The 21,538-nt window shown below is 47.5% G+C and overlaps 1 protein-coding gene across 1 annotated transcript; it reads right to left on the bottom strand.

Moving 5' to 3' along the window:
• Nucleotides 1-950: 950 nt before the first annotated feature.
• On the bottom strand, nt 951-18,089 carry LOC128726278 (zinc finger protein 177-like). The gene is made up of 6 exons (XM_053820075.1): nt 17,898-18,089; nt 9,341-9,623; nt 7,886-8,379; nt 4,475-4,640; nt 1,174-1,257; nt 951-1,108 (listed from the first exon to the last, which is right to left on the bottom strand). Exons 1-6 carry the CDS (start codon nt 18,087-18,089, stop codon nt 951-953), a joined length of 1,377 nt encoding a protein of 458 aa, XP_053676050.1.
• Between the last annotated feature and the right edge of the window lie 3,449 nt (nt 18,090-21,538).

Raw genomic sequence — 21,538 nt, forward strand, 5'->3', positions numbered from 1 at the left:
ATTTGTATTTAATTATCTCACCTAATTTGCCTGCTCTCCTAAGGAAGAGATTTCATTGATCTGTCGGTCAAAAATGGAAAAGATCGACAACGTTCGATGAAGTTTATTACGCAGATAATCATTAATGAAAAAATCCGGTTTGACCTGCAAACAGAGAACGAGTGTACTGTAGAAGAAAATGAGCAGAAAAAATCAACCATGACAAACGGTTGTTTGGTCCACTAGCGAACGCCTCACGTCAGGAAAACGCAGGGAGCGGATTAATATGCGTTTGAAATGCATACTTATCCCCACGCATAAAACAAGATCTGTGGGCACTTGTCACACGCGGAGTACAGAAAGATTTATAGATATCGGCCAATTTGTCACCTGAGGTCCAGTCTCCCGTACGTCTATGTTTTTCTTATGCAGTTCTGGTATGTTTCGGATATATACACGGTCGCCTGGATTTGATTTATGTAATTAGAGAGGCTTAATTTAATGCACTATCAAGTTGCAATAACTTATTTTCACACATGCTAACCAAACAAGGCACACGCAATGTGGGATGAAGCTTTTGAGCGTGGTTTGAAATGTGATTTCACTTTATTAGTGATTTAAAAGTTTGATGTTTTTTTTTCTTTTGGAAAATACCATTGATGTTACATAAAGTAAATTTAAAGTTCTTTTCTGTTTATGTTGCATTATAATAAATATTATGTAAATAAATTCTATACAAGTCCTCTTCGTGTAGTTACTTATAATATAACATATTTTAAAAAGTGAGTTTTTATCTTAGCCCAATTGAAATATCATAATATATTTCTTCAGTCGATGTTTGAGCTTTAGTAGAAAATGTTGTCGTTTTTTATTCTTGAAGCACTTGGGGGTTTGTAGAGGTTGGAAATTCTATATATTCGTGCATTAACTACTATTCGAATTTGTACAGCCTTTTAATTTCGAGCGAAATTTTAGCGACTCCTCGTTACAGGTTCGGTTTTTGAATGTCTCCAATGATATCGTGAAAGCTTTTCATCGTCCTTATCATAGCTGAAGAGGGATCCAATCTCTTCACCATCGCTGCGCAGATCACTGTCCACGTCTATTTCTGAATCAGGCGATTGATTTTCTAAAAAAAAAGTAGACGTAATTACAACGAACATGTGACTTCTTCTGACTTGTTTGTAGATATACCTTCGTGAGTTTTCATGTGCGCTTTCAAATTGCAGGCGAGCGCAAAGGATTTATTACATATTTCGCAGACATGAGGCTTATCACCTGTTAGAGAAAAAATGTACAAATGTGATAATTAAAGTAACATTTTCATGACACACATAATTAAACCTAATAATATAATGTTATTGAGTAATAAAAACAAATTTCCAGACAATAGTTGCTCATCCTCTTAACAATGGTTTTTGTGAGGGCGCACTATATGATCGAGATCAACACTATAACTTCGAGATTTGACCACTTTGGAAGCATTCCACTGTGCGGTTTGTGCACAACTGGAGCCCTACAAACACCTCGGGCCCATTTTCTGGCGATCGCTGTACACTTGATTTGGTTTTCGGAAGACAACGGCTTTCGTGGTCAGGCAAGGAACGGCAGCGTCATCATCAGCATGATCATGATCCTCGCCACGAACGTTGCGCGGAGCATTTGGCTCATCGTTACCGTTGATTGTTGCTACCGCCAGTGCGAATGAGATTGCGAGCGAGTCTTCAAGGAGGGGCAGCCGTTTGGCGGTGTAGGTAAAGCGTGAGGAGGATGGAAGGGAAGAGAAGGGCGTTCGCCGGCAGCACTGCCCGTCACATTCGTTGCAGGCAGGCAGACAGATAAATCACGACACACCGTGAAGAAGCAAGCGACGAACCCCCTGCCGGCGGCGCAAAGAGGATCTACTTCGGCGTCGTGGAGGATCCTCCGTGGATTGACCTACATGGAGCGTGCACCACGCAGGGCAACAGGTGGTGGTCAGGTGGGGAAATAGTTGATCTATGGAAATGAAACCGTGCCCACCAGCCGACCGGACCGGAGCTGAAGGTGGTGGAAAACCAATTTAGTTTTAATTTCTTCTTCGGTCGGGTTCGTTAGTGCCTTTATTTTTCTCAATTTCAGCCACTTCCACGCTCTCGCAGGGTGCTCTTCGGGGCTTCTGCTCGTGCGGGACTTGGCTTAAAACAACAGCGCCGTCGAGCACGACTTCCATATTACAAAAGGAAACCTTCGGTCCCAGCCGTTGGAGCGATATCCGTTGCGACTCGCCACATTAAGCGGCTAGCTCCGGGCTTATGCGCCAATGTGCTGCGTGCGATGGCGCGTTTTCGTTTTGAATAATATTAATCGCATTCCCGTGCACTGTTGCAGGCGGGATCAATCAGATCTACGGTATGGTAGTCGTGCAAGATCGTGAAACGAGCGGTGATGCGATCGATCCCGTCCTTCCTGGTGCCCTTGCGCCGCTGGACACCATCTGAACTTTGGAGCGAGGCTAATGAAATAAAGTAAATAAAATCAAGCAAATCAAAAACCTGAGCAAGCTTTCGCGGTCGGCGCCACTGCACTAACAAAGCAGGCCCTCCTCTGGCTCTCCTGGATTTATCTTTGAAGGATTCCAGGAACCGGTGAGCACGACTCCAACGGTGGCAATTAATAGCTGCCCCTCCTATGCGGGGGAGCTAATACAAACGTGCCCGAACTGGCTTCATGGTGAGCATGATTTCAGACCTTCTCCTTCGAAGCCAGTTCCCGTACGGGCCATTCTGCTGTGCTGATTAATTATGGCTTATGGTAATTAATAGAGGGAAATTATCCTACCAGCCACGGCGGCCGCAGTGGGAACATGGCAACATAAATATTCATTCCATCTTTCGCTACTGTTTGTTGGCGCGAGAGATGATTTGGAAAATTAAAAGCTTTTTCCATCGATCGAGATGGAGGCTTGTTTTTGCGTCTGAGTGTGCCGCTTGCTGCGATTTGATCGATATCGAGCTTTGTGCATGCGCCTCCAGAGTAAGATTTTACGAGTCAGTTCAGCTCGAATTCCTGAAACGTTGGAACCCTAAATCAGATTACTGTAGTTTGGTAGCAATCTGACGTTGAAGGTGATTATCGTGCATTATTTGATTGTTCTACATCATTCTACGCGATCCGTACGGGTTCGGTTTCTGTTGGGTGATAGCCGTAGAACCGCAGACGCTTCGTGAGACCGTGAGAAAGGAACCGCGTGTATGTGGATTAAAAACGTCCTAGCTGCCCCTAATAGAGCTATCATTGCGTGCGAGCCCTGATCATCCACATTGGGCATGATTTTTGAGATAGTGCCTTCGGACTTGGTGCGCGGCAATCTGGAAATTAATCTTAATCCTCCGACCTGTTTGGCCGACCGGTAGTGGAGCCTTCGAGATCCTTTTCACCCTGGAAATGGCCGTCATCAATCAAAACAATGGCGTGAAAGCTGATTCAGGCGATGGACTATGATCGACAGGCCAGGACGCAGTTACTTTGTTTTTTTCACCGATCTCGACTCGTAGAACGAATGTGGATAAAGGAACATAGGGGCGATAAAGTGGATCAAGAATGGACGGCGACTGGCGGTGGAATCCCTCGAATACCACGGCACATTTGTGCGCGAAAGTCAGGAAGTGCCCGGCCGTGGAAGAAAAGGATATATACGCAGGACGATGCAGGTCCGAAACCACTTCCTTCCACCATTGAAGGGTTCCTACCCGCTTGACGCTTATCTCGTTTTTTATGCATGCTCCGTTCAGAGGCAAGGACCCTTCCGAATGCTAGCCACTTGACTCGAATGGGTAACATTTTTTTCTCTCTCTATGGTTACTGCCTCCGGCCATAAGGGCCTTCGCAACAACACGTCACTAGGGTGGGATCCCGCGTGCATATGCTGCCCGCTTACCGATACGATTGCTCTCAATAAATTGGGCCTTTGGTGTTGGTTACCGCTGTTGTCCGTTTTTCTTTCATTTCTTTCGACCTTCCTTCCGATTCCGGTCTTAAATCAACCATGTCGAAAGCCAAATGTTTCCGTTTACACGCAAACCGCTCTCGTTGGATCGGGCAACCGTCGAGCACAACAATGAACAAATCGGCCAACGCCATGTGCATGTCCTTCAAGCGATCCTGCCGGGCGGCGCGAAAGGAAGAGCATCAGTTGCATGCAGCATAGCGTCACCGTGTGCCAGTGCTGTTAGTGTTGGTGCGCTAGCAGCCCTCCTGCAGGTTCTTAATGTTTTCACTAACGAACAGGTGAGGGAACCGTTTTTTCATTCGTTTGCTGGAATTTTCTACGGTCGCAAGTTTGCAGCGAAGCATGCTTTGGGGCAACACGCTTGAAAAGTGCATCGACGAAATGCAATCGAATTGCGGCTAGATCGTGCCAAACAAAGGAAGGTCCTTAATTTGGGGATGGAGGCGCAGAAGTGGTAGTAAAAGATGGAACTCATTGCTGAATCCTTTAAGGCATGACACTTACCCGTATGCAGGAAGAGATGGTTCTTCAGATTGGTTTGCTTGGAGAAACCTCGTGAGCAGATGTGGCACTTGAAGGGCCAGGAACCGTTGTGAACGTACGTGTGCGATTTGAGATCGCCTGGTGTCGGGAAGGATTTGGAGCAGAGGCTGCACTTGTGCGGTTTATCCTAGTGAGGGCAAAGGAATCAATACAATCGTAATTAAAAAAATGAAACATTCGGAGAAAGTAACTGCAAGGTTGACCAGCAAGAGAATGCTGTTTCTAAATGCCATTTTCTGAGCGTGAGATAAAATCAACTCTAAAAGCTTTTGGATCCTCTCCTTTGAGGATGCAATTCGAGCTCTTTTATGGCAGGTGCTGAGTTGAGTAGGAATTTCGGATAAAAATCTCTCTCGTTCGTTTTGTGTCTTTTCGGCGGTTCGTTTCATTTTCACAGCACCGTTTTCCCTGCCTCTTCGTGAGACCATTGGTGGTGGTGTGACGGATTGGTTAAATGCTTTAGGAACGGGTTCGTCCGAACCTGCAGCTTGGACGTGAAGTGAGCCGCTCGGTTTGATTGTGGAAGAATTGTTTCAGTTTTTATTGGTTTATGATTACTAGCAATCAACGTGTCGACTGGGAGCGGATGTAACTTTTTGTAAAATGGGTTGTTTCGGTCCCTAATATGCCGGGTCACGATAGGCATCTAGCAAATGGCGTTGTTTGGTGATTCAACACTATAACCCCTTACAAAGCGATATGAACATGTAAGGACGAAATAAACGCCGTCTTAGTTTTGACCATTTTAAAGCAACCGCCCTAGCAGCTGATGTTGTGAATGCTCGTTAAAACCTCATGGTATGTTTCAAACTTCGATAGATTTTTGAGGGTCTTATTTCATTTCTCAATGGCGGTTGGGAATGTCGTGATATAACTATAAACCTCCTTGAAATCGGCTCACTAACAATCCCGAACATTGCTCGAAGAATGCTCTCAATTACGTGCTATCGTTGGGCCGCTAGTGGTAACGGAGGTGCGCAAAATGCTCCTCGGACTTGGTTTTTCGTTTAATTCAGAATCCCAGTTTGTCCTGCGAACGGAGCTGCGGCATCGCATCAAAGCATATCTCACTAATAGCCGCTCGTAACTCACGACGTTCTTAATCGCGCACGGCTCCATCGCGAGCAGGAGCCGCAGTTCGTGTGGAAGCGCACGGATGCATCACTTTCGATTATGCGCTTCGCGACAAGCGTGCGGCAGCTTCTGGTAGGAGATTGCTTGTGGCGCAGGATTTACTGTCCGCTGCTCCCGGAAGGCGGCACGGTGCGACCAAAACAAATAATACCGCGAAATGCCGAAAAGTGGCCAATATTGAGCAGAGTCCGATTGCACGGCGATGCACATGCACCTGGAATCCGAAGCGCTGCAGCTCGCGCCGCAGAATCTTTCCTTTCATTTACCGCCACTAGCCCAGGGTCGGCATCGGACGAAAAGGATAAGCAAAGAGCGATTCGTGCCGGCACCGACGTCTTGGAGTGCTCCCGAAAATGGGACCGTCACAAAACTGTCGCAAAAGCCCTCGAGCGGCGGAAAAATATTGATACTCCTAAATGCTACGGGTCATAACGTAAATGGTGCATTATCTGAGGTCGTTTTACTGGTTTGCCTTTTTGGCTGCTGCCTTTGTGTCACTGCTCCCTGGCTTTCCGTGCCGGCATGGCGCTTTCATGCCTTTATGCTTTGCCTCTTTCTTCACTCATTTTCGTGGGTTCGTTTAATTCGATGCACGGGATCCGGAGGACAAGAATGCAGTGCAGAGAAGTCGGATCAGGAGATGCAACGCAAGGAGCCAACTTCGCTATCGAACGGCTTATCTCTTTCCTTCTCTCGTGCGAGCGCGTTCTTCGCTCACCGCTTCTGATTGCTCGAATATCGAGCCATTACAAGCGGAATGGCTTCATTGGAAAATGTTGGAAAAATATGAATGTTTATATTTGAAATTGGATCGCTTCGCTTTCCTCTGCGCCGTATGGTTGGCTCGTAAACATTTCCTTTCCACCTTCGTTTTGTTTTCGTAACATTAGCAAAAGTGTTTTCATTAGGACTAAGAAGGACGCCGTTGTTTCGCCCAACTGCCCCCAGCTGACGCTGATACCATTCGTTGCTTATCTTGTCTGCTCGAGCAGAAAATGGAATGCCGGATGGTGGGAATGACGCAAGATCAATTCCGATCAAAACATTTTAGTAAATTGCGATACAGCTAAAGCAGAGCATCATTAACGATCGAGCTAATCATTTTTATCGACCATCGTCGGGCGAAATGAAGGCAACACGTCTCGCAATGTAACGGAGAAGGAGCAGATGTTGAATTTTGGAGCAATCAGTATGTTCGATTGGGTATCTTATCGCTTGTGGTTTCGAATTACCGTTGCGTCGGGCGACCTTTGGGTGGAACTTTTGTCAATGTTCCATTTGACTGGAAGGGTATGTAAATATAACTACATGTTCGACGCATTCGGTTCATTATTCCCGACCAAGCGTATCGGGCGCCGATCTCAGGAGATGACAGAGCTCGAAGCGGAGATCTAAGATCCGACACCGGATTTATACAACTCTATCGATCATTGATGGAACGATCGAGTAGAGAGAGAGAGAGAGAGAGAGAGAGAGAGAGGAAGGAAGCAAAGAAGAAGAGAAGGATCCTTCGCAGGATGACAACATTGAAGTTGACTTTGATTGATGGGAACGACGCGATATTCGAACGTCCCGAATGGCAATCGTGATTATTCCCATCGATTCGAAACGGTGTTGGACCTCGACGAGAGAGAAAAAACAAACACAACGAATTGAAGGACCGGTACCGAGAGATCGTATGGCACGGTTTGGTCGCGGAACCAGTATAATTATTTTTTTAATAAATTCTTTTTAATTAAGCCCCAAAAAGATCGGCACTCCCCAGGTTCAGCAGATGAAAGTGGCCGTTCGCGAGATATAAACGGGTTTATGGTTTTGCTTCGTGCCTTGTGTAAACTGCAGGAATCGTTGCCTGGTGCTGAGTAGCCGTCCAGATGGGTGGTGGTTAAGAATGCGAAAATTGAGAAATTCTCCCTGATTGCAAATGACCGGTCAAAAGATCCCAGAAACTCATGGCTGGGTTAGAGTGCATTCGGTTTGAGGTTTATATACCTACAGGATGCAGTTCTGTTCTCAGAACCTCCAATCTGCAAAGCTAAAGCAAAGCTTAAAGCAGCTAATAATCGTAAAAAACACGGGCGATGTGCATCGCGAAGCAAGCGTGATTTCCCAGTCGACAAAGTCGACCCCAAAAGACCAATAAGGAGGGATAAATGTTTTAATTATGGAACGCTCGCGGAATGCCGCGCCTTTCTTGTGCTGCGTCGAATTTCGAGACTATAAGGTGTGCAATCTTACCTTGATGTGTGTCATGCGGTGGTAGTAGAGGTTGGAGCTGGCGGTGAACCGTTTGCCGCACACCTGACACTGGTGGGGTTTCTCGCCCGAGTGTATCCTGACGTGGGTATTGAGCGAGCTGGACGTGCTGAAACCCTTGCCGCATACACCACAAACGTGTGGTTTTTCACCGGTGTGTGTGCGCATGTGCCGCTTCAGCAGACTAGGACGATCAAACGCCTTCCCACACACCTCACAGGGCAACATGGCTCGTTCAGAACGCGCTGAAGGACGAGCCTTTGGTGAAGCACGTGATCCTCCTCCAGTGGAGATAGCGGCCAGCTCCAGATCCAGTGCTCCATCGCACCGATCTCCACCAGTGCTGGCTCCAGACGAGATCGAGATCGATGAGTCGTCGCCCGACACCGACTTATGTTCGTCCTCGGCACCCGACGAAGGTGAGATCGGCAGCATCACCCGCGAAAGGAGCGATGTTGAGAGGTCCAGAGGCGAATCTGTGGATGTTGAGAGAGATGCTCGGAATTAGGGCTTATGCTCGATAGGTGATCGCACTGGGCTGATCGCGACATGCGGATTTGTTCACGACACCCAGCCAAGAGACAAACGGGTCCTGGAAACGTGGGACTCCAAAACTGCTACACTTAACGCCTCGCTTATTAATCGGCGGTCATTAGCGCTAATCTAGCCCATTAATTTCCCCCTGCTTCATTAATTGTGCAGTCGGGAGCTTTATCATTTCGCACACCAACACTCGCTGCAACCGGTAAGCTTCCCGACCTGATGACAGGAAATTAATTCCCATCGTTCGAGCGAGGCGAAGTGTTATGGAAATCAGTTTCGGGTTTAATTACGCGCGAGTTCCGCGAGTCCCGATTCCTGGTCAACCAAGGAAAGGAGATCATTATAAATGCCTTTGAGCTGGCACCCGAGTGCAACCGGGACCCGACTTCACGCCGAAAGGTGCAACAAACGCAGCTGCAAATGCATTCAGTCGACCCAATGGACAGCCAGGTTGCGAGGAATGTCTTCGGCCAAACGGCGGTTCAGTATCTCGAAGGGCGATCTACCGAATTATTTCAATTATTTTCTTGTTAAGAAACACAAAACTCATTTGTGTGTATTAATTTAAGTCCTCTCTTGGATGTGGATCCGGCAGCTCGAGCCACTCGCGACTCCTGAGCCGTGATCTCGATTCCACAAACAAGAGGCAGCTATTATTGATAAAATCACTATTTTATTTATTGCAAAAAATCGCTCCCTTGCGTGCTTCCACCATGTGTGTGCGTGTGGCTTTGCTTGAGCTGGGTGAAATGAATGCTATCGCAGATGGCGAACAGATGATCTCCGGTGAAGGCCATGCGCGAGGGCTTTTGTTTCGGTGCGACTGGAGCTGCCCTTTAAAGGCATTGGGGACTCACAGACACCTGCGGGGGGAAGGGGCCGGATAGAACTCACCTTCCAGGATCGAGTCCATCGTTTGACGGTACAGCTGACTCCGCATCCGTATGAAGAAGAGTTCTTCGGGACCCTCGGGCAAGTAGTACACCACGAGCTCCTGATGTGACGGGATCGGCTTCACGATCTCATAGATCGGTTCACCTTTCACCTTGGCGCACACCACGTTCACCTGTGGGCCGTACGTTTCCGACACTCGTAGGAACCGGATCCAGTTGCAATGTCGCACCGTTCGTCCGTTAACAGCCGTAATCTCATCGTACAAGCCGAACCGGTGTCGAATCTGTAAAGAAAGAAGAGCACAGTTGATATTAATTCACATGAAAGGAAGACAATCTGCGTCCTCGTCGAAGTAAGGAAAGTCTGGAATGTGTCAAACACCCATTTCCTGCGTTAAATCTTTTCCCCAGGGTCCAAGAATACGGTGATTTACCCCTTACCCAAACACCACTTGATGCCTTAATTAATGGCCCTTTAACGCCCTTTTATGTAGTTCCCCCTCTACACTCGATATGCCTCGTTGCACAAAGTCGACCCACCATTCAGAGACCCCTCCGATAATGTTCCCCTCCTAGTGATTTATGAAAAATTGCTCAACCATGTAACCACCGACACTTACACCGACCATTCAGCACAGAGGGTGGCACGGTCGAACGAAACAGCATGGGACTCTGTCTCTTACGACAGTTTGCCGATTCTTCTCAACCCACCGGGTGACAAAGGAGTCGCTTAACGAATGTAAACATCCGGTGATGCTTGTTGAGAAGGAGAACCTTTCCCGGCCGAGCCGGTCGCCTTTAGGCGATACATATCTAAGTGGACGTGGCGCGAACGAAAAGAACCCGGTCCATTCATGATCTGATCGATACGGATCGAAATTACAAATGTTGGATAATATATTTCGATGGTCACCTCCGTTGTCCTGCGTCGTCGATCGATCGTTCCAAACGCCATTACTGCTGGTCGCAGATCCCAGAGATGTTTATGAATATATATGAGGAGATAAAATAAATTTCCGCTTCTCGCTACTTGATGTCGCGCTTGCACTGATGGCTGCGTATTGCTTCCAGCGCGAGTTTCCGTCCGTGATCTGTATCCAGCACAGAAAGGAAAAGATCCGAGGCGATACGAAATTGATGATCATAATTTGCAATTTCGTTGTAGCTGATCGTACTGTCGAATGGTATAATGGGACCCTCGAAAGGTGTCCGCCGGCTTGGAAAGACATTACTGATACGGCAGGAAACTCGATTCTACACGAAGAAAACCCATAAAAAATTGATCAGCATTTAGCAGTGGTCATTTTTCGGGAGTCCTGCGTCTCTTCGATACCGCGAGACCTCGATCGGATGCCATAATCTTCCCAAAAATACGGTGAATGATTGCTGATCCCTTCGATCCTGGTGGAGGCTATGGTTTTGAGGCCCTTCGTGGCATCCATCCTTTGATTCTTCCGATGTTGTATCGATATGGAATACTTGCGTGAGAACACTCTTTCTTCGAAGAAGCCAGTGAGCATTCCGAGCAAAGCATGGAATCCATCCCGAGTTGTCGTATGTTTTTTCAATATATGTAGAAGCACATCTCGTGTGGTGGAATGCCTCGGTTATCCACCAGATTTTGAACAAAATAAAACCGACCCTATTTGAAGGAAATATTTCTGTCAATTCAGGAATCTACTCATATTTTGTTTCAGAAGCTAATGGTGTTCTGTCGTCGGCCAAACCGATTAAAAATAAACTATCTTTGCTGATCTTCCAAGAATGTTCTCTCAAAGGCATATTCCTTCATTTTCTTTCTGACACTGCATATTACGCTGTTGATTTATCAAAGCTTGGTTTTAATGGTTTCTACTCCTACTTGTCTGCATTCTTGGCACATGTAGATTTATTCTAACCCTGGTATAGTGGACATGTTCTTACATGTCTTAGGGAGTAAATTGAATGTTTGACAGTTTATGCACAATTATCGGATATTATTTATGAATATGAGGTGTTATGTGATCCGCAACTGGAAAGCTGTCTTCCTCGCTCTATGGCATTGCAGGCACTCGCGCTTGTGGGAAGGGGCGAATTGTGGTGCTCAAAACTAGTTTTGCTTCCTGCGCTCAGAGGCCATTGGCTCCTTCGAACGATGGTTTATTGATTTATTCGTTTATTATCAGATTTTTTGGAGGCGGAATGGCAATCGAATGAACCAGCCCCCATTAATTTCCGAAACAAAATACGCGCATACTGCTCAACCATCGATCTCAGATCCTTCCGATTATCCAGAATAACCATAAAGATCAATAGCATCCTGGGCCCTAGATCATCATTAAAACAGAGTCTCTTCAACAGACCGAGACTGAGACCGTGAAGATACTGTCTGTGGAAAGATTCAGCCCATGGGATTTGGGCACTAAAATAACGGGTTGCCATAAAAATGACTCCAATAAAGCACGGCATAGCTAGTCTCTAGCCCCGTCGAATAGCCCAAAAGATGGCATCTGCTTCCTCTGTCTTGAGCGTTGCTCACATCTCAGCAGGAGATGGATTTTAAGGCACATAAACTTCAATTTGTACCTCTCTCATAGGAGACGCTATGCCTAGAGTGGATTTCCATACATATTTGGAATGATTCTTTAGGAGCGTTGAGAGTAAGCGTACAAGATTTCCAGAGAACCCACGCTGTGATCGCAATCAGATTGTGGAAACTGGTTGAAATACGATACAAGACGCACTACTGTATCAGAGGCTCATCAATCGCAACGGCGTTCATCATTCGAATTGAGCTATTTGTCCTACACCAAGTGACCAGGGATTCCTTTCTCTGGTTTCATCCAACCGAGAATGTTCATGTTGAAGAATTACCTATCTCGTTCAAACGGTCAATAGAGCAAAGAACAGGCCTATGACTAAATGTGGAGCGGTTGTCGCTCGAGCTCACTACTTTCGAGTCCTCTAGTTATCTTCGATTCGAGCAAATGCTTAGAATGAACCCTATGGCACGCGTCTTTCCGTACAAAATTCCACAGACCAAAAGAAAGAGAGAGAAAGAGAACCTTCCATCACAGCTCGTGCTGAAGCTTTTGTTGAAGATGAGCACACACATGGGAATTACCGATTTCAGAACAAAAGAATCAAAACTCGACAACAAAAGCCCTGACTCATTTTCGGTAATGAACGCACCCGAGAACATTATCGGTTATTCTTTCCAGTTAGCTCTTCCGGCCAAGAACGAGTCTCGAAACGGACTGATTAGGCGGAATGAGCTTTCGGTTTTCACGAAACGCCCTACCACCGACCACCGGCCAAAGTCGTGATCAATTTATCTTCCAAATTAATATTTATTAGCTCTAAAACGATCACCGAAAGACCGACCTAGGCGATGGGGAAAAACAACAAGCACCGAACCCGACAAATGACACTAATTTAGAGCTTCCTCACATGCGACTCTGTGGAGCTCTGGCGGGCTTCTGTGACCCTCGTAAATCTTGTCGCAAAGATCGCCAATTCCAGGCTAGCACAGGCATAACAACGAACCCATAGGCTTCCTCACGAATGTGCAGCCAATAAGACTCGCTTGTTGAGAATAGATTCAGTTTCAATTAATTTTCTCCACACAACCAGATTCCGACGACACACAGGGATCAGCTTCCAGGTACGTGGAAAGGCTTTCAAAAGGCTCGCAGGTCGTGACGTACTCGGACATCGCCTCGCTCTGCCTGAACACCTTTATGCAAATGAATGGCCGGAATCTCTATCTCCGGATCACCCAAAGGAGAGCTCGCTGCAGAACAACTGAATTTGGATCCTAATGTCACGGCCCGCAGTGATCATTGGAGCGGCTCTGGGGCTAATCTGGTAGCAGTAAGCTCGACATAGTTGAGTTCCACTTCCAAGTGGGAACGGGAGGTGAATCAATAAAACCGTTGTAAGAGCGCTTCCGAACAGAAGCGTCGACGAATACTTCGACCACCACGCTGATGTCTTTATTAGCGATTGAGTTGTTCGAACGACCATCGATCGGGAATATCCACGATCCAAACACAATGCGATGACTGTAACAGCCAAGGCAAACGTAGGGAACCTTTCGACACCCAAGAGGAACACGACGGACCTCAAAACTTGTTCAAACGACATGGGTTCTAAGGAACCAAATAGAATAGCAGAGTCAGTTTGCGTGTTTCCTGCTGAGCCACGTATCTCCGCGCATTATGCATAATTAAGTAATTGTTTAATTACAAAACAAGGAACAAGGCTGCTTCGGGAGCATTGCGGTTTCACCCAAGATTAGAGATCATCCGAGTAGAGAAAGTCCTGCTGTTACGCGACAACTCAATTCGCATCCCCATTCCACATGGACACCCAAAAGATTCACGGGACTCATTTACATGCCGCAGGAACTAAGAACCGGCCCGGTGCCGAGTGGACGCTAAACTTGAATCTTTATTTGCACAATTATCATAAAGATCGCAAATGTATTTGTACGCGTGTGCGGGGCCGGCTCGCGGGCCTGTAATGGCTTGCCAATTCAATAACCATAACTGTCAGATGATCGACTGAATGAGAATGGAAGTACCAGATCAAAAGCTCCTCGGCGGGGAAGTCTTAGTCGTCTGTCTGGACTTTCTTTGGATGTGCAGCGGCATGCGTGCAGCTCTGCAACCGGATGAGCGCGATTATGATACGAAGCGAACACTTTGACGTGCAACTGGCAGCGACTTCTGTCTTTGCCCTTGATTTTCCACCATTTACCTTCGAGCATACGTTCTCTGCCCTGTGCGACAGCTGACAGACGCCTATGAACCTGCTGTCTCGAGGAGAACGTTCTCACGCTCATCGGTGTGCGACAACCGTGTGCAATGGAGCTGGTTTGAATTCTCAGGACGAGACGATCTTAAGCCCAGAATTTATGGGCCATGTTCCGTGCGACCTTCTCCAGGAAAAGGGTATCGATATAGCACCTGACCACGGTTCACGACATGAATCAGGTATCAATATCAGCGGCGATGGTGCAAGACTCGCAATCAAGGGCCGCAGGACTAATCCCACCAACCAGAGTCCAGCGAAAAGGATTCGGTTTCAGAAACCTAATCCGGAAAGTGAGGTTAAGACTTTCGCTCGGTCTCCGGTCGATCCACGTCGGACGATGTCCGTGCTTCGATGATCGATGGTACAGCATCATGGGCTGCTCGCAGTCATCTATCAACCTGCAAACAACCTGCGCAGTAGCTGAGACCCAAAGAAAGTTCGAGTAGCCTTGTCCCGATGAAACAATTAAAAATCAATCAACCTCGCTCCATTGGACTTTGTTTCGGTCCGGCTCTGAGACTTTCTAAACACGTCCGCTACTTTGTAGCGTGTAGTTTTGATTAATACATTCACACATTTCGATCAGCTTCACTCATTTGACTTCTACTTTGGAGATCGAGGACTACCACACTACATGCAAGAACTTTGGACACTTCTCAACGTGGGCAAGGTTTCTACATTCGCTCTGCTGCGGAAGAGGAAAGAGAAATTTATTATCACTGCCATGGACTCGGTGGGTTCTTTTATGGAAGTGACGTCCACGCGTCTCAAAATGCACTTTGCATGCTTGTTTGTCCATGCACTTAGATGAGGTAACGGCGGCCGTCTACAAGGCTACACACGTTGTTGGTGGTACGTTGGCTGTCTCTCGAGAACAGATCACAGAACAGCGCAATGGGAAGTAGACATTTTTCCGCACCTTCAACCATGGCTGTCTCAAGAACGGAGTGTAGGCTTATCGACCAGTTGTCCAGGTGTCGAGTTGTCATTGATTAGGTTGTCATCGCGAAAGGCGACTCCGTCCACCCAACGGACATTCTGCGGACTGTGGGAATCGAGCGATCAAACGACGGATCGAATTGAAAGGTTCTTGTGTTCGTTCTGGGCACCAAGTGGTACCTTAGAGGCGAAGTTTACGACCGCATGCATCGGCAAGCCATAAACGCAGCATTTATTTCGGATTCCCATTCCTTCAGATTGCTCGAAATCCATCACACGCCTCCTTTTCCGAGGGACACAAGGATCGATCACGTCGTGATGCAACCGATCGACGGTAAAGCGTTTCAAAAGCGCATCGAAAGGTCATCAATTAGCGATCGTTCGCAGGAAATGGGAGCACTATCAAAATCAATGTTGCACCTGCACCTGCCGAAGAGAAGACCTCTTAACGATCCTTTTATACGATCCTGCTGCATGTTGATCCTTCGGTCGCTTTGCCGATCGATCACCGGGATGAACCTTTTTTTGTTTCAAAGCATTTCAGTCCGTTTCCCGTGCGGAGTCATTATCGGCGCCATCTATCTCGGATCGGTTCAGTACCATTCTTGTGTTTTGCTTTTTGCCGCTTCGCACCGCTCGATTTATGGTACCTCGTGTTGCAAAGCCCATTCGCCGGGTTGCCTCGAACCATTGGTTTCAAGTTCAAGTTGGTGAGACAATTTCCCGCACGTCCGCTAATGCCAGCCTATCGTTGGCTTAGGTCATTCACTTAAACGGTCAGACGCAATCCGACATAATTGTATTTAATTATGTGACTCGAGGAGATCGCGCTCGGTGGCTCATGGAGCTCGCGCCAACGATGATCGACGCATAAACGCATTATGCAAAGCCCTCATTACATCCCTTGTGAAGTCTCCTACCATCCTCTTTGATCGATCGACTAGTGAAAGTAATGCACCCGAAATAATAACCTCTACTCCCATCATGACGCACCTCTTTGTAGGTTCAACGGTCGCTTATCAGCGTGACTTGATTATGGAAATTGTGTGAGCCCCGAGATTTTCTTCTCGCAGAAAACTTGCTGCAGATTCACATGGGAGGTTATTGCTACCGACGCTGTGCGAAAACAGGGTCTGGGTTTTCCACCGAGTAGCACGAGCCCGTGAACTTGTCTCGCACCAAGGGAGGCAAAGCCCCGGTTTGTTGCGGGATAATTGATGCAGTCATTTCTATTTCAAGATTGTGGGGAATTTTTCTCTATTATTCAATTGCACAGCATCATAATTCTCCGTCGGGCAGCGTAGGGAATGATCGTACACACCCAAAGTGGTATGGAACCGAAAAGAAAGAGAAATGGATCGATGTTCCTGAAGTGGGAAAAATGTAGCATCTCGGCGGTTTTCTTGCAACCGGTCATTGGCAGCCCGTAGACAGGTTGCTTCTACAGGAGGGCCGACGTGACACACGGTTGCGTGAAACGCAGGCAGCGTCTTATGATTTAATTGCTTCGTTTGTGTGAACCTCGGCTACATAGATACAGCCTTGGGTAGTACAAGAGTCATATGGGGTTTGGCTGAAACCGAAAGTGCAACGCGGTGCAGGTGCAGCCGGGTCTGGTAGAGTGCACCAGGCGAGTTTCATATGGAACGTTGCATTTTAATTGATTTGTGAGTGCGCTTTTTTTAATGCCACTCAGCATCTTTCTCCAGTCGCGAGTATGGTTTTGCCATACCGTGATCTTGCGCACTCTCTAGGAGAAAAAGTGTAAATGAACTGCTGATCGTTACGTTGATTAATTGTGGAACTGGTTTGACGAGACTGGGCGTGCTCTCGATAAGGAAGGGTAAATGAAATGGGACATTATCGATCTAATTAAAGAGAGATGGACGGGCCCTAATAAAGAGAAGCGAATTGCTGCTCCTGTCGGGTTGGCATGTGCGCTATCGTACCGCAAGGTTCGTTGCATTAGATGCGTTTTACAAATTAGAGCTATAATTTTTCACCTCTACGATACAGACAACGCTGGGAAATCGAATAATAAAATTGTATAATCCAAAGGGGGGAGCTTTCTGATTTCCAATCCGTAATTTATTCATCAAAATGTTACTCGCCTTTAGGTAAACCATCGGTAGGCGTCTTTAGTTTGTTTACTGCATCCATGTTGAGTTAACTAATTGAGGACAGGAACTTGCAACGAACGCTTGCGTAGCTATGTGGGAACTTTTTTTTTCCAATTCTACCCTTATCGTAAGGATTGAAGGAAGCGCGTTATTTGCTGTGAGTTTTTGTTTGTCGACCACAAAAAATGGAGAAAACAACAACACCCCTGGACACCCTCATAATTCCCGCATTTTAATTCGATCATAATTATTATGCTAGCCGTGGCTCGGTACCAGCTACTTTTCTCCCTTGCAGGAAAAAGGGGAAAATTGAAGCAGCATTCTAATTGTCGCGTCAGCGTGCTCTCGAACCCCCACCCAAGGTGGGGCGATTGTTCTTGAGAACGTTTTCTTGAGCGCAGTTTCGGGGCCCAGGTCTTTCGGGAAGCGCCTTCAAGAAGTTTCCCACCGTCATGGGAGGGTGGCCAGCGTAGGGCTTCGTTTCGTTCACGCCCGGGTGCGCACAATCGCTGCTCACACGCTGGTCAGCGAATCAAATCGCGTCGCTCCGGGTGGTGAACAAACCCGGGCTAATAGTGTGCAGCAAAGCAGCACAAATAGAGCTGTGGAAAATGGAGTAAATCTGCGGCATACTCGGATTTGCTCCGAGGTTCCGTGATTCGAAGCAAAATCCCGGGCCCATCGCTGGGAGCGACTACTTACATCATCCTCGGACAGGGCGGAAAAGATGGCCAGGTTATCGATCCGTACCGTGCCCTGGAACGGGTAGCACAGGCGTCCCTGAGGAATCGGTGCACTGGACCAAACGGTGGCCGTCTGCTCAGCCGAGTGACGAGCGCCGACACCTGTCACGGCGAGGGCAAATTCCTGCGGTATCAAAACACACGTCTCCATCGCCACGCCGTTGACGTTCCGGGGACTCCGCGGTACGGTCCGAGCTTAATTAACCGGTTATCAATCACGATCCCTGACGTTCGAACTACAAAACAGTGGCAGCTGGCACGCTGGTACGAGTTGTTTTTTATTTTTTGTTTTACACCGCGGCTGCGTGCGACTTTTTCTGCTTTCTGTCGGTTTAAATTTCGCCCGTTTTTCACTTTCCTAGTGTGCTTTACGTTTCCGTTGTCGCACCGAAAAAAGTGTTACGTATGATAGCGATCAAGCGAGTGGTGGGGCTAAATTTCTGCTTGTCAAACGTTCACATATTTTCTTAGTTCTGCGTTTCACATTTGGTTGACTCCGGTCATTGCACGAACCGCTTGTTGATACTCGTAGACGCAAAATGCTCTTCGGCATGGGTGAACCATTTCAACTCGCTCAACATTATACGCACCGTCACTGCTAAATGCTTCACAAACGTCTTCACAATTGGACAAACACCTCGATCGCACCCAAAGACGTCATATTAGCTAACGAGCCGGACGAAGCGTCGATGACTGCACGGACCCACTTGTTTCAGCGTTTGCATCGATACTGGCCACGCGAGATGTTCGCGATCCAGCCGTGACCTTCCGATCGTCACAGAGCAGGAGAGGAAAAATAAAGCCCATTCCTCCCATTTTTCTCCCCATCTCTCCGCTCACTGCAACCCACCCATCAAAGGAGGCTCCGATCGGTGGCACAGCATCGGAAACCGATCACCTGCGCACGGTAGCAATGATCAACGGCAGACGCGATCAGAGGGCAACCGCGAAAGCTCGCATGTCGCAGCATCGGAGCAAGCGTGGCTACACTCCGAAGCCGAACCCGAGCGAGATCAACCTGCGTATGTGTACGAGATGGAGCCGGCGTACGATCATCGGAGCTTTTACGATCTCCACTCAGTGGGTCTCTGCTCCGCCTCGATCGGGGTGCAAGCTTTGGAGCCAGCTCGCTCTCGTCATAGAAATCTGTAGTTGAAACATGCTCGGCGTGCTTGGATCGTGGAGCGTGCCGCGAAAGAAGCGAGTAGCTTTCCTAAGAGGGCAACAAAAGAAAAGACTTGGTGTCTTGGACAAGCCACGAACCCCGACTCGCGAGTGTATGCGTGTTCGAGGTGGTTTTTGGTACCGGTTTTCGAATTATTCGGTTGAACCGTGTGCGCGACGAAGGGTTGGAAAAGTCTTTTGTTTATCCGTGGGGCCACGGTACGATCGCCAGCATAGAGGGATTGAATTTTTATGTCACGCGAGCGGGACCCAATCGTTGCCGTCGTTAGCGCGATGCCGACCGATCGCTATGATTTGTGCAACGGTCGTTAAATGGTCGGTGAGCAATGGGTTCCGATTGGTTGGGGCCGTTTTTGCTGTTGTTCTCTTTGTCGTGGTTGGAGTTGGTTTGCATACGCGGCCTCACTGGAGGTGGAAACGTAGTTATTGTTTCGTCACGCGTTGCCTGGCTGGTGTGTTGTATGAGCTGCACTGTCCCGCATTACCGCACTTGTTGCACAGTAATCGAAGTTAAACATGTATTTCCTTTCGGGTGCCGGTGTATGACATTTAATGCAGTTAATTGTGCTACATAATAGGATAATTAACGTCTCGGATAGTTTAATGGCGATGAAGTGGTTGATAAATGAAACAGTAATTAGCGAGGTTTAAACAAACTTAAGCGAGTAAGAGAGGACATTTTAAGGCATTTTGTTTGCTGTAGTTGTTTATTTTTGAACAGTCACGCTGCTCAATTAAATGGGGATTCCTTTTTTTAACCTGTCTGTTGCTACCGAATTGATGATATGAGTAAGAAAAAAATGCGAATCCTGCAGCAAGCAATGAATGAATAATCAGCTGACGATACAAAAAAAGTCGGTTTATCACGAGCAGTGCATCGCGGGGTACAGCCATCATGCGTGAGATCATTCAACTCCTTCGCAAGCGGAACGTCCAGAGACGAAAATTCACATAATCGACCCTGTTTCGATCATGATGCCATTGAGGTTCCATATACAGTTGCGTGGGGGCTGAGAGCGACCTTACGGCCAACCCGCTGCACTCCCACCGCTCATAGGGAGGTTGTGTGTGAATGATTCGGAAAAGAATAAAGTGCGACAATTTACACCTTGTGGGCAACACGTTTTTTGCATTCCCCGGTGCATACACGGCTGCGTTTCGGTTCGTGCGCTTTTTTCACCGTCTTTGGTTAACCGCGATGGCCGATGGAAATAGAGGTGATGAACGTCGCTCCGATGCGTACGATTGCTGTTCTTTGGAAGCTTTTCGAGAAGGTACGAAGAAAAGGAGCAACGTGTCACAATCAGTCAGCAGGCGTGCTGAATGCGTGCACCGTAGACGATTTGCGACAGATTCACGGATTTGCGGGCTCAAGGCGCGATCGATCGTCTGACTACAAAATCACCATTTTACACGTGCCGCCAGCCTTGTTTGGAGACGGCGGAACGGTACGGTTCATGTTCGTCCGGTTTGTCAACGCGGGACACTTAACAAGCTCTCACCCTGTCGCGCTTCACACATGACACCAAAATGGACATTTAATGGATGCATTTATTTATTTATTGTTTTTCTGCGTTAATGGCTCTCTATTTAACGATGGCGTGCCGAAAACGTTTGCTCACGAGGCAGCGCGGAAAACTTTACGGACTGTGACTCTGATTTAAGTGTAAAACACGTGCTGGAATCACGCGGATCGCTCCCGGAATTAGGCGGATCCCGCAAATCACAGGTCGGAGTTCATGCAAAGTCAACTTGAAACGCTTTTAGGAATCTGTTTTAGAAGGTAGCAGGGAAAAAACAATTGAATTATGGTTTTCTACTCTGAAATCGATCGAAACAACTATCGTCTTACAAGAAGCTACATATTGGCAGTGATGAAGGCATGTAACGCGATGAACTACACACGCCATGCTATTTGGAGACGTACACGCAATCGCTTTGCGTAGTGCTACACGTGGGGATGGATAAGTAGAAGGCAAACAATACGGCATAATCGGGGGAAAATGGGGAAACAATTGTGTTAGACCCGAGGGTTCGCTTTCGTCTGGGCGGATTGGGGTAGATTTTCGTCCAGGATAGCCGGCGTCCGGTCGAAGTTCGGTGCCCGGTGCATCAAGGTGCAATTGCGTGTAGATCACGGCTTGTAATTAGCACACCCGCTGTGCCTTGCATCGATCGGATGAACGGTGAATCGAGTGCTTGTTACGATACTGTTTTACGCACTGCTTTATCGGTGCATCGATGCAGCGTGGAACGTAGTACTTTGATGCGTTCGATAGGCGATGAAGTCACGCACAAACACGCGGGCATAGAGATTGTGGGCTAATTTGATCAGAGCCAGGTTCATCCGGATCTGATGCAGTTGGTGAGATCACGGATTTTGTTGCCAGTGGCGTGGGGCTTGGCGCTGAATTA

This window comes from Anopheles nili, chromosome 3 (assembly GCF_943737925.1).
Source record: "Anopheles nili chromosome 3, idAnoNiliSN_F5_01, whole genome shotgun sequence".
Taxonomy (NCBI): domain Eukaryota; kingdom Metazoa; phylum Arthropoda; class Insecta; order Diptera; family Culicidae; genus Anopheles; species Anopheles nili.

Excerpts from the sequence above, each read along its gene's own strand:
- LOC128726278 (XM_053820075.1), bottom strand. The coding sequence starts at position 18,089 with ATGGAGACGTGTGTTTTGATACCGCAGGAATTTGCCCTCGCCGTGACA. Across the intron at positions 8,380-9,340 it reads GATGGACTCGATCCTGGAAG|ATTCGCCTCTGGACCTCTCA; the intron begins GTGAGTTCTATC and ends CAACATCCACAG. Across the intron at positions 1,258-4,474 it reads CCATCTCTTCCTGCATACGG|GTGATAAGCCTCATGTCTGC; the intron begins GTAAGTGTCATG and ends TTTCTCTAACAG.